The sequence below is a fragment of the Uloborus diversus genome, chromosome 8 (genome assembly GCF_026930045.1).
Source record: "Uloborus diversus isolate 005 chromosome 8, Udiv.v.3.1, whole genome shotgun sequence".
Lineage (NCBI taxonomy): Eukaryota > Metazoa > Arthropoda > Arachnida > Araneae > Uloboridae > Uloborus > Uloborus diversus.
The window spans coordinates 147,162,869-147,176,672 of record NC_072738.1 but is presented as its reverse complement, the minus strand read 5'-3'; the positions used below and the strand labels follow the sequence as shown (position 1 = coordinate 147,176,672).

The 13,804-nt window shown below is 34.8% G+C and overlaps 1 protein-coding gene across 1 annotated transcript in view; it reads right to left on the bottom strand.

Moving 5' to 3' along the window:
* The window catches only part of LOC129227254 (equilibrative nucleoside transporter 1-like), a 99,144-nt gene that overhangs the window by 60,550 nt on the left and 24,790 nt on the right, over positions 1-13,804 (bottom strand). Inside the window, exons 2-3 of the mRNA XM_054861772.1 lie at positions 4,141-4,286; positions 2,661-2,742 (exon numbers count right to left, since the gene is read on the bottom strand). Coding sequence (XP_054717747.1) covers positions 2,661-2,742; positions 4,141-4,265 — 207 coding nt within the window. The 5' untranslated portion in view covers positions 4,266-4,286. The remainder of the gene's footprint in view (positions 1-2,660; positions 2,743-4,140; positions 4,287-13,804) is intronic.

Below are 13,804 nucleotides of genomic sequence, written 5' to 3'. Positions count from 1 at the left end.
CACTTCTTTCCGGATTTTAAAATATAATGCAATTGCATTTTTCATGTATTTTGATGTTTATTCCCTGAAATGACGGGCATGTACAAATAGTTTAAAATGTTCTGTTATTGACTGAAAATTTATGGATTCATATGTATTGTAATCAATGTTTTGAAATGATTTCATACGCAGGCATACTAGTATTTAAATTGAAGCATAAAAATAGCAGATCTTTATTCTTGCGCATCTGCTGTTCACAGGAGCTTGGCGAGAAGATACTCGCCAACAAAGCAAATGTACACAAAATGCTTAAGAGCCGTTAAAATAATTACTAGTTAAGTAAAAAGTGTTTTTATGGAACTAAAATGTTACTTACACTCAAAATATACAATGTTTTATAACTTTTATAGATAAAATAAGTACAAAAATTTAAAAATTACAGCCAACTGTGGAATATGTTCTCGTTAAATGCATATAAATGTTATTTTTTCTTTATTTAGAAGTAAAAAACATTCGTACATGCTAGGGAAAAGTTACTGGACCTCCTGGTGTGGCTTTTCCTCACAGTTTACAGTGCTAGAATACTGCACTATTACTATAAATCTAATTTTTTCCCTTCTACGGTTAAAGGTTGTTATCATGCGTGGCTTCAGCTAAAGAAAACTTCTTTAGCGGTTACGGTCAACTCGAAATTGCTCCCCATGTCACATGGTACTGTTGCTTGCTGTATCGGGATAGTAGGGTTGCACTCTCTCCATCTATTCCTTTTCAATGCAAAAAACTCGACCCCCCAAACGAAATGCTGAAATGCCGCCCCTGTCCACCCCCAGTTCAGTCACTTTCCTATGCCGGGTTGATGAGTGCTAATAAGCACGAATTTGCAGTCCTCGGCTGGAATTGACTGAGCTGGCGATGTACTTCATGTATTTCTGCCTTAGCCCTGGCTACAGGGCGGTAACTTACTGAAAATATTTTTAGTTCAGCATTACAATATCAAACACAGAGAAACAAAATTAAAGTTTCTGAATATTGTTTTTCAACCATTCTTTTTTAGTATTCAGAGCAGCCTTTCTTAGTTTTATTAATAAGTGGAACCTTTTTAAATAACCACTTTTTCGTGGAACCCCTGTTTTTTTTCATAAGTAATATAGTTTGCGACAACATTCTTGAAATGTTTTATTTACAGTTAAAGGTGGAAATTATTTAAAATAAAATTTTGTTAGAATATAATTTCAAAATTAATTAAAAAAAAATCTAAAAACAACTTTGAAAACAAAATTTTGTAGTAACAAATTTTTTAAAAAATTTAAGTTTTGAAAATTCACTATTTTAACAGATTTTTTTAGTTTTCTAAAAAGAAAGTTAGGAAAATAAATAATTAGACTTCCGTGGAACCCTTGCTTGGTCTCCATGGAACCCTTGTGTTCAGCGGAGCACAACATAGAAAACGTTGATCTGGGGGAAAACTATGAAAGTTTTTAGCAAAATTTGAGAAAATAAGGAGTATTACGAAAAAAATAACAGACTCAGAAATCATGTTAGTAGCTTTTATATTTAAACTAGAAAGTCGCCCTTCAAGGTATGACGGGTGAATATTGCTTCTACATTTGAACGAAGCCATTGCCTGTTTGGTGATATTTTCATAGCTGAAATTGTAACCCTAACTCCAATGGATGATCCTTAAACTCCAGTATGTAGCGTTCATTGTTGACCGCTTTTTCGTTTCTTCATTCCCCTGAAATGACACTGTCTTACCAGTAAAACAGTTAAGTTACCGGATCGAGATCAATAATATTAACGCTTTGCACGTCAAGAGTCAGAAGAACAGAGAACTGTTTCATTTTAAATTTTCCAAGCTTCCAACACTATCATGAAGTTCTTTCCTCGTGTCCTTTTTTACTAAAGTTTGTACGAATTCCATCAAGTAACGAGCTGATGTGTGCATCACATGATTTCCTTTTACTTCAATTTAATGTAATTTCCACATTTTTGGCAATTTTAATGTGATTCAATTGTTTACTCTCTAAATATCACCAACAATGGCCAAAGTGAAACCAAATTTAAAAAAAAAAAAAAAAAATCGCCAAATTTGTTCCCAAGTTGGCGAAAAAACTTGGTGACCAAAAGACTGGCGATATATCGCCAAGTGTCCGACAAATTATAACACCACTTGAGTTTACATCGAAATTAACAATGATTTCCCCCTAAAAAGGGGCAAAAGACCCCCCTTAAGAACATCCGAATGCAACTAAAAGAGAAGGTGCACAACTAGACTCCACTAGGAGTCTACGTGCCAAATTTCAACTTTCTAGGACATACCGTTTTTGAGTTATGCGAGATACATACACACATACGCACATACATACGTACATACGGACGTCACGAGAAAATTCGTTGTAATTAACTCGGGGGTCGTCAAAATGGATATTTCGGGTGACTGTACGTTTCTAGCATATATCCACTTGTGGTTGAGTCGAAAAAAAAAACTCAACATTAATTCGGGGGTGAGCAAAATGTAAATTAAGGCCGAATTTTGAGTGAAAATTTTTTCGCAAATACAATACTTCCTTTTTTGGAAAAGGAAGTAAAAATCCTATATTTGCCCCGATGAAGTATGTTTTAAATTTAAATGCCGAAGCTTATTTAGAAAAAATAGTAACGAAACTGTTGTGAATACTTACATCATTGGCTTGAATAAAGAAGTTCCACGGGAGAAGAGAAGTTATTCCAAAGAGATACATGGTCAGTCGGACAATGTGGTACCTGTAATGTATAAAATTGTAATTTTACAAGATATTTCCATAGTTATAAACATTACATGCCTTTAATAATTTGCAAGTTACTGATGCTTTCACTTCCTTGAGATTTTTTTTTAATAACTGATAAAATAATAGAACAATTTCTTCATGGAAAAACGGGGGTTATTTAAAAAAGGTTTTAACCACTTCCATAGGGCGTTTTTTTTATTTAAATTATTTAGCTAATGTAATCTTGGAAATGAATAAACTTTATTGCAACTGTAGGACCTGTTTCATTAGTCTTGATTAAATTTGATTTCCAAAGACAACTTTTGAATAATCTTTAGATCTTAGATCTGTTCTAGTCATGCAATTGCAGTCAGAGATGAACAAACCCTATGAGCTGAAAGAAAGTACATATGAATTTAGGGGTAATTAGTGATTTTCAAACTTTAATTACTCCGGCCCATGATGTCCCTGGGGTTTGAATTTTTGTATATGTCCTCAATGGCCCCCCCCCCTAAAATATGTATACAAAAAATCATTACCATAGCCCCCCGGGGGGCTGCTGCAAAGCCCCGGGAAGGTACGATTTGTGGGGTAAAAACGAGGGGGAAGGGGAGGGGGGTCAAATGACACAAAAGGCACATCAGTAGGGCACAAGGAATGTGTGTGCGAAATTTCAGCTTGATTCCTTTTTTCGTCTGCGCCGTAGCCCTGTCAAAGAAAGCGAAAACTTTTTTGAACAACGATTTTATAACTTAAATTCCTCCTCCCCCTGATGGTCCAGGGGATTGTATTTTGGTTTACGTCGTCAGGGGCCACTAGAGATTGAGTGTACCAAAAATCAACTCCGGGGATCTTCATAGGGCTGAGATACAGAGGGGTGAAAAACTCAGAAAACCCCAACTTGTTCTGTCGTGTAAACTGTACTTGGTCGCTTTTATTTTCTTTCGTCTTTGGCGGTGGATTTGCTTTTGTTGGCTGCTGACGTTTGGTTTCCTTCCCCCCCCCCCCCTAGGCATGATACCCGCAATTTTGGGGGTCCCAAGATCATGCTACCTGTTGGAGAGGTATTATGTTTTTGGGACCTTCTCTTATGCTAAATAGAAAGAACCTTGAGAAGTAAGGGGCAGGCCTTCCCCCTGATGACGTGTCAGTCCCTGTTTCACGTAATTTATTTGGTCTTATTTTGTATTGCTTTTCCTCTTTTTAATTCTTTCAAATTTTGCATTTTGTCGGTTTGACATTTTCTGTTTCTTGATATTTCATGTTTTTCCTGAATATATATATTTTTACTGTTTTTATTTCTAGCAGCTTAGCGTTGGTTGACACTACCGTACATATTCGGTTGTTTTTGGCATCGTTAAATTCTATCAATTTTTGGAAACAGAAAACAAAAGAAATGCAGTTTTTTTTTTACTTGTCTTTGGGTTCTTGTTGATCTGGCTTGGCAGGTATGCCACCCGTGGCTTGATAGTTGACCACCTGTTGAGATGCGAGAGCGCTCTCCATCTCTCTCATTTTCTCGTCCTCGCTCGACGACATGGTGGGTGTGGCTTGCAAGATCTATAAGTAGAACAAAGGAAGAGAACGTTTATCATTAAATGATGTTAGCAATTAAGACCTAAAACTCATCCACGAGAAACTGATGGGTTAAGTATTCGAAACAAAGGGTTGCTACAAATTAATATTCTCGACGAAACACATTTAATCATGACATTAGTGCCTCACGATAGTAAATAATAAGAATAGTAAATAATAAGAATCATCATGTAAATAATAGCCAATGATCGAGTAACGCTACTGACGTCATCGAGAATGAAACTCGTGCCACGGTATGATAATTTGATAATATGTTTTGATAGTGATTAACATGCAGGGTCTGAGAAGTTGAGTTCCGACTCTGACAATGTTTACCTCTGTTTCGGAAAATAGGGAGGGGTAATTGGCCTAAGTTGAGTTGAGAAACTATCTTAGTATTTTTCAAAAATATTCCTACTAAAATCCGAGACAATAACACGTCTATTTTTCACTAAACTCCCCTAAAACAGGTAAACATAGTCAAGGTCACAACTCAACGAACCAGAGCTGCACTATAAATAATAAGAATCATTATGTAAATAATAGCCGATGATCGAGTAAGCCGCGTGTTTCAACAATGAAACTCGTGCCACGGTATGATAATTTGATGTGTGACGACTATAGTGCCTAGAAAGAGTAGTGTGCCGATCGACGGGGGAAAAGTGAGGTCAGGTCTGAGGAAAATCCAGATGGCGCTGCGCTCGAGGAGTACGTTATGCTCCTCAATCCTTATATATTATTTCAGTAGCCTGTTTTTGGTTTCTACGCCAGATTTTCCTCAATTCTTGATCGATTTCTTTGATTTACGCCTTATTTTATAGCTTATGGTGCTAGCTACTGACGAAAAATAGACCCACGGTCTAAAAATTGTTTTTTTCAGCCGAAAAACCTGTTTTAAAGAACCAGAATGAGGTTTTCAGTTAAACTTATAACTTTAATTTGCGCTATGACCGACAGAGCTGAATAGCTTGATCGGCAGAGCATTCTCTTCGTAACCAGGAGAATGCGTGTTCGGGCCCACGTCCGGACAATCTGCAATAAAAAATTAGAGAAATATTGCGCATTACATGAGCACTTAATTAAGTGAATAGCAACTATAAAGGAATAGAATAAATGAGAAGGAAACGATCGTTGCTGATAAGAAAACTTGTGTTAAATTGTACGTTGTTTTTTTTTCTTTTTAAGCTTTGGCTCTGGTAAGAAATTTAAAGCATAATGTAAGCGAAAATATAAGTAACAGGTTTAAGATTTCAGACTACAATAGAATTGTTTTTTAATCAGAAAAAAATAATAAATCGTATATTGAAATATATATCCTTCTAATGAGTTTTTTACTCTTTGTACAAATAAAAAAAATACTACCTCAATTTAAAGGGTAAAATATATATTTTTTCTTCTTTTTGCAAAAAAACAAATAGTTTATCACATTTTTATTACATTCGAAAAGCTACGCTTAAAAAAGAGCATAGTTCAATGTTTTTTGTATTTTAACCGTGCTGTTAACTGATGAATACGTGCTGCCATCTAAGTCATAACGGTTCAAGCAGCCTGCGGTAACAAATTGTAAAAATTTTCAAGAATAAAAAAATGTTTCTTCAATATCCTTATATATTATTTCTCTAGCCTGTTTTTTGTTTCTACGCGAGATCTTCCTCAATTCTCGATCGATTACTTTGATTTACCACTCATTTTAAAGCTTATCGTTTAGGCTACTGACGAAAAATAGACCGAAAGTCTAAAAATTATTTTTTCCATTAAAAAAACCTGTTTTAAAGCACCGGACTGAGGTTTTCGGATAAATTTATAAGTTTAACTTGCTCCGTGATCGGCAGAGCAGAATAGCTTGATTGGCAGAGCGTTCGACTGGTAACCAAAAGAACGAGTGTTCGAGCCCCGTCCCGGATGATCTGCATCGAAAAATTAGACAAATATCATGCATTACATGGACACTTATAAATAATAAGTAATCTAAGTGAGGGATTAAAATAAATGAGGTAGGAACGTTCCTTTCTATTAGAATAAGTTGATGTAACCTGTAGCGCAATTGATTCTTAATTACAAGGTTTTTGTTTTGTTTTTAAAGCTTTGGTTCCGATCAGAAAAATAAAGCATGATGTAAACGAAAATATAAGTATTAGGTTTACGATTTCAGACTACAATGGAATAATTTTTGTTCAGATAAAAATCGTTTACTAAAATGTAGATCTTCTAATGACAGTTTTTGACTCTTTGAACAAAAAAAAAAAAAAAAAAAAAATACTACCCCAAATTGAAATTACGCTTTTCATTTAGTTAAGCTATGAATATTTATTAGAATACGAAGAAAACATTAAAATTACTAACAACTTGATGGGTAAAATATCCTTTTTTTTTCTTCTTTCGGCAAAAAACAAATAGCCAGTCACATTTTTACTACATTCAAAAAAGCTGCGCTTAAAAAACGAACACAGTTCAACTGATTTTGTATTTTAACCGATCGTTTAAATGATGAACACGTACTGCCATCTAAGCCATAACGATTCAAGCAACCTGCGATAACAAATTGTATAAATTTTCAAAAACAAAAACACTTCTCTTCAATATCTTATCTTATATACTACTTCTAAGGATTATTTTTCTGTCGGAATGCGAGATCCTTATATTTTATTTCTATAGCCTGTTTTTTGTTCCTACGCGAGACCTTCCTCAATTCTTGATCGATTTCTTTGATTTACCCCTCATTTTAAAGCTTATCGAACTAGCTAATGACAAAAATCAGACCTACGGTCGAAAAATCAATTTTTTCGGAAACGCCCCTTGCTCTTGCATAACCTTGATGTGGCCTGTAGTTCTTATACAGATTTTCTTTTCTTTTTTTTATTCAAAATTCTAAAAAAATTTCCAATTTTTTGCACCGCTTTCGGCAAAAAAAAAAAAAAAAAAAAAAAAAAATCATAATTAAACCTTTTTTTTTTAAAATAAAGCTTAAAAGCACTGGGCTTAGTTGTTCGGTTTCATTGATAAGTTTTTTTTTTTTTTTTTGGTAGAGCGTTCGGCTATAAATTAGCGGAACATTGGGTCCGCCATAGCTAATTTAGATTAGTATTACGCATTACAGATTAAAATTACGCATTATATGTAGAGTGCAGCTCTGGTTAGTTGAGCTGTCACCTTGACTATGTTGACCTGTTTTAGGGGAGTTTAGTGAAAAATAGACGTGTTATTGGCTCGGATTTTAGTTAGAATATTTTTGAAAACTACTAAGAAAGTTTCTCAACTCAATTTAGCACCATTTACCGCTCCCTATTTACCGAAACAGAGGTAAACATTGTCAGATTCGGAACTCAACTTTTCAGAGCCTCACAAAACTCATTACAACAGATAACACACTTAAGGCAATAACATAAACGCGACGGGAATGCTCCTTGGCATTTCAACTCTTTTATGCAGGCTACTGTTATTATTCAGATGAATTGACAATTAATCAAATGGTGTTCTTTCTTTTTTTTTAAAAAAGCTTTAACTCCGTTCAGATTACTGAATATAATGTAAGCATAAAAAAATATTAGATTAAAAAATTCAGACCTCAAGGGAATACTTTTTGCGCAGAAAAACTCTTCATTGTATGCTGAAATGTAGTTTTTGCTCTTAGCAGTGTTCGACCTTTTGTATAAATAAAACACTACTATACCAAATTGAAATTACAAGTCTCACCCAGTAAACCTTTAACTATTTATTCGAATACGATGAAAAAACATTAAATTTGTTATCAACTTCAAAAATAAGAAATCCTTTTCTTATCTTCTGCTTTCGGCGGGAAAAAAATTGCAATTTTTCTACGTTCGAAAAATTACCCATATAAAACGCATTCAGTTAAACTGGTTTCGGTTTTGAATTTTAAGTGTTCGATTACCAGAAAAACATTTGCTGGCCTTCAAGCCGTAGCGGTTAAAGCAGCCAGCTATGGGAAATTGTATTAATTTTCAAAAATAAAAACATTTATTTTCAATCTAATATATTATTTCTCTAGAATGTTTGTTTCAATCGCTACGCGAGATCTTCCTCATTCCTTAATAAAATTCCGTGTTTTACAAATAATTTTAAAGCGTATCAGCTGGCTAATGACAAAACATAGACGCACGGTCTTTTTTTTTTTTTTTGGCAAAAAGCTTTTTGGCTGTTTTTTATTACACATTGCTTCAATGAATAGCAGTCGAAAACGAAAACGAAATTGCTCGGTTGGTTGGAGTGTCATGCTGACAATCAGAATGGCGCCAGTTCGAACCCGTGCCAATACATATATCTTTTATGCCTCTTTTTTCCCGTTACAGGCTCACATAGGCAGGATTGTATTTGCCACAACCCGTTTTTTCACATGCACAGCTACTGATTTTCACGAGTCATTCAGTCACACTTTTAATGATATTAATGTTTGTATTGAAAATACGTACAACCAAAAAGTGAGCGATCATTACATCATCACATCGTTGTATTTAACGAGGTTTTGTCGCTGATGTCTTTAAATTACATTCCTTCTTTTGTGCCTTTATTTTTTTTCCGTTTACTTAAATCCGTGTACTTTTTTCAATTCTTCTTCATAATGTTCTTCTTTGAAATTTTTAAGAGAGAAATGCCGCATGAAACGATTCTAAGCAGAGTGCGGAGTTCCGCACGGGTCGTCTAGTCAGACTTGTTTTAAATCAGCGATTGCATGCTGATTTCGCAGTTTAAAAGCCCCGTTTTTCGGATTGAACTTATTTCTGCGCAAAAGACAAATTCTGTAATAAGTGCTAATTTGTTACATGGGTGTTCATTTATTTTTTGAAGCATATAAAATTACCTTATGCTAATTTAGCTTCAATGAAAATAGTAGACTATATGGGGCCATTCATTAAATACGTAAGGGTCCCGAGGGGGAGGGGGTTGGAAAAGCCTCTACGTACCCTTACTTGGGAGGGGGGGGGGGGGTCAAACTCATTCTTACGTAATATTTTCCAAGTCGGTATTTCACATTAGAAATTGCGCGGTCAATTGATTTGGCAGAGATTATGTTCCATTTACGTCTGGAAGGTAAGAAACGTGTTAGGATAAGATGCTTTTTTATTTGTTTTACAAAGAATTTATAGTGTAAAATATAATAAAAGAGTCGCATTGTGTATGGCATGTTTTATTTGTATTTAATATTACATCAAAAAAAAAAAATGCCGAAAAAACATTTAGTTTAGATTTTAACTTTTCAGTAACTATTTCTTTACGCAAATGGTTTAATTTAATGATGTTAATTTAATAACGATTCCAAGATTTGTTATTTTATCATTTTGAAAAACGAAATGGAATCTTACGTAAGAATAGGGGGGGGGGGGGGAATCTTACGTACCCTTACATGGGGGGGAGGGGGGGTCAAAAATTGCCAGAATCATCCTTACGTAATTAATGAATGGTCCCTAAGTATTCAATAACTGCGCGTCTCTTATTTCTCTACTAATAATAAAGCTGAAAATCTCTGTCTGGATTTCTGTCTGGATCTCTCTGACGCGCACAGCGCCTATACCGTTCGGCCGATTTTCATGAAATTTAGTACAAAGTTAGTTTGTAGCATGGGTGTGCACCTCGAAGAGATTTTTCGAAAATTCGATTTTGTTCTTTTTTTATTCCAATTTTAAGAACAGTTTCCGAAGCAAAATTATCATAAGATGGACGAGTAAACTACGAATATCATGACGTGGAATCGTAACATGGGAAGAGCGAATATACATAGCCAATGGGCGAGAAACTCATCATCCATTATTTGTAAATATACAGGCTAATCAAATGACCTTTTAATTTTCTCCTCCGGGCAAAGTCGTGCGGGTACAGCTAGTTTCAAAATAAAACTGCTTCTGAATTCTTGAAGCTAATTAAAATTATCAGGGCTTCTCAGTCTGAGCCGAAGAGTCTGAGTCGCATGAAAACCTACCGACTCCGACCTGTTTTCTTTTTTTTATATATATTTTCAGGACTTTCCTTACATTAAAAAAATAATAGGGCCACTTGCTCCGATCACATGTATAACTACATACTAATTTGCAAATAACTGCTATTGGCAAACAGCTGGCTTGATTATTTGTTGAATTTTCGGTAATACTCATCAACGTCAAACTGCTAGTTTGCGTATTTTTACAACGTTCTTTAGAACCTGTCAGCAAACGGTTTTGTTGTCGATAATTATCGAAACAGAAGTAGTTTTTGAATCTGACGTTATCACTGTCAAAAAAAAAGTATTTATGTATTTTTATCTTTAATCTCATACGTAAAATAGCGAAGGAAATGTATCCTTGAAAACTAAAAACAAATGGGGAACCTCCTCGTCCCTCTCCTTTGTCTAACATTGCTTATGATAGCTTTAAAATGTTCTTTTAAAAGGAAGCGCAGCTTCTGAATCTCCCTACCCATAATCAGGAAACAACATGACAGTGTTACAATTAAAAAATCTAAATAAGTAGCGATCAAAAGAACATTGTGATACATGTTTTTGGACGCAAAAAATATTTTCCCGTTGTCGATATATGAGATTTTAAAGCCTATGGGAATTTTAAGAAAAACGAGTCTCGTTGTTCCAAATTTAGCGAGTTTCGATGGGGACGGACATCTTTCTCACGCTCTGTAGATATGGATGTCCTGCCACATGCAGACGAGGAAATCGTCTGTGAGAAATTGGTACCTTCAATCCCTCGCCAAGTGTTTAAATTCGCCACTTTTCTTAAAATTTCGGGAGACTTATATGCCTTTTATCTCGATAACAGAGGACCAATAACAATAATAATTATCAATTTTGTACAGGATTTTAAAAGGCTGAAATTCAAGAAAAAAAACTTTTTTTAAAAATATAACTTACGTGCTCGTTGATTCCGTTTGTCCGAAAGTCTTATGGTCGGTAGCTAACAGTTACCAGGCGTAGCGTTGCTGGAGATTTCCAACCTATTCTCCAGACCTATAAACTGTAGAGATGGTGCTACCATATACCGTGCCCAAGTCGGGCTCTTTCTCATTTAGGGGCCTCATTGACTCAGAAGTCGCTCCTTTCTGCTTTAAACTCATGCTGGCTACATGAATGGGGCTTGAGTCTCCTAAGTGGCATTAAAAACAACAACAAACTGCGCCCTAAGCCATCTCGATTGATAATACATTTGTTTTAAAATATAAGTATTAAATTTTCAGAGTCAATTGTGTAAAATTTTGTTTTGAAAACATCCTTGTCTTTGTGTGTACTTCAAAAATGATCTTTTTATCGTCAATATTATTTTCCACATAATTTTCATTAAATACAAAAACTACAATATTTGAAGATTTTTTAAATTTCATACAAACCCAATATTTGTTAGGCAAATTAATATGAACAATTCCATTTATAATAGATTTATGTTATTTCAGTTTCATCTGCGGAAAGATCAAGTTTTATTTTTTTCAAACAGGGAACCTTTTTTTTTAACTGCATAATTCCTGATGGACCTTTTCTTTGGTAATTTTTTAGCAAAGTATGTTGGCAGATTTGGGGAAATTGTCAGAATTGCCTCATCTTTCAAAAAAGGTTTTCCCCGTGGAATCAAAACTTCCTCACCATTTATAATATGCTTAAAATGCGCTTCAATAAAATGTTTTTTCGAAATGCAGAGCACAAATTGAGCAATATTTATCAAAAACTTTATCTAACCTGGGAATTAACGAATTTCACTTCAGTTTTTCTTCATCTGCTGTAGCTTTAAAAAGCGTAACTTTTTCCTTGAATGTTTTGAATCCACTTTTGCAACCTGGTACGAAACAAGATAAAGCTTTATTTCTTCTAATATTCAACTTTGATGCCTCCATTAAAAGCCTTAAACGCTGTTTCATGAAATATTCACGAAATAAAGGTAAAAAAGAGAAACGCGGAACTAAATTGTAACAAAATCCCGCGTCTACTAATGTAAAAACAGCGAAATTGAACGTGCACCTCGACTGCACTGCCCTCTAGCGGTTTTCATACAATTTGTCTTCAAGAATCGCGGGGAAAAAAGCGCCGACCGGCACACTACTCTTTCTAGGCACTATAGTGACGACTAATTTAATGCTGGTCTACCTTAAGAATACTTTTGCGTCTTTTAATCTCCTTCGCAGACTACTGAAAAAAAAAAAAAATCTGCTGCTGGGTCCAACATCATTTATGATTTTTACTTTCTTCTATATCTAATATATAGAAGAAAGTATTGGATTCGTGCAAATTTTCGAATTTCGAATTTTGACGGATTCGAACGTTTTGAGGTGTGCTGAGTTCATTTCGACTATTTTTGGAAAATGTCTGTCTGTCTGTGTGTGTGTGTGTATGTATGTATGTGTGTATGTATGTATGTGTGTGTGTATGTATGTGTGTCACGTCTGTGTGTGACCAGTTTTTTGTGGCCGCTCTACAGCAAAAACTACCGCATGAAATCGAACGAAATTTGGTACACATATGTGCCCCTATGTGAACTTGTGCCCATTAGTTTTTGGCGCGAATTCCTCCAAGGGGGGTGGAGCAATGGGACGTTTTTTGAGTTACGCGTGCTTGCTATTCCTCAGGAAGTAACTGGCGGAATCAAACAAAATTTGGTCCATATGTTGCCATTAACAGGATCAGGTGCTGATTCAATTTTGGTGTGAATAACTCAAAGGGGGGTTGAGCTATAGAACGTTTTTTGTCGTCAATTGTGACTGCTGTATCTCAAGAAATAACGAACGGAATCAAACAAAAATTTTTTGACAAGTAGCCCTTAGTGGGTATAAGAGCTGATTTTATTTTGGTGTCAACAGCTAAAAAGGGGGTAGCGCAATCGCCCGTTCTTTTTTTCCATTGTGAGTGCCCTATCTCAAGAAGTAATGCTACGTTCTGGTTGAAATTTGGAATATATGTGAATCCATACGTAAACAGGCTTTGGTTCAATTTTGACTCCAATCGCTCCAAGAGGTGTTGATTTTTTTTTTTTTTTTTTTTTTTGCGAATAAAAATAGTTTTATTAATGCAACAATAAGAAAGATAAATCGTAATAGATTGTCGTCTGCGTATTTCTCGTGATTTTAATTGTATGGAAATGATCGGAAATATTATCTCAATGATTTAAAATTTTTAACTGTTGCCATCTTATGTTTGTTAATAAATAAAATATTTGTAATTAATTCAAGTAAGGCTTTTAAAGTAACTTTCAATTTTCGCTCTTTGTTTTGTTTTTACAATAATTCAGACATTGGGATGGTCGTCAAGTTTTTGCATGTGTAATTTTGTTTCTGTTAGGAATATTGCTTCCTCGTCAAGCATGGGGAGGGATCAGAAAAAGGAAAAATATAGAAGAAAGTTTCGTGATGGCCACAACATACTAGTTCAACATGTTGATCAATTTGTGCAAGGAAAAGTGGGTGTTATCTCTCAAAAATTTCGATATTCTTTCACTGTAACCTTAACCGGGAACTCTGTATTGTTAAAAATAATTATAATCTCGAGCGCAAAACCTTCAATCAATCACCTGTAAAAATTT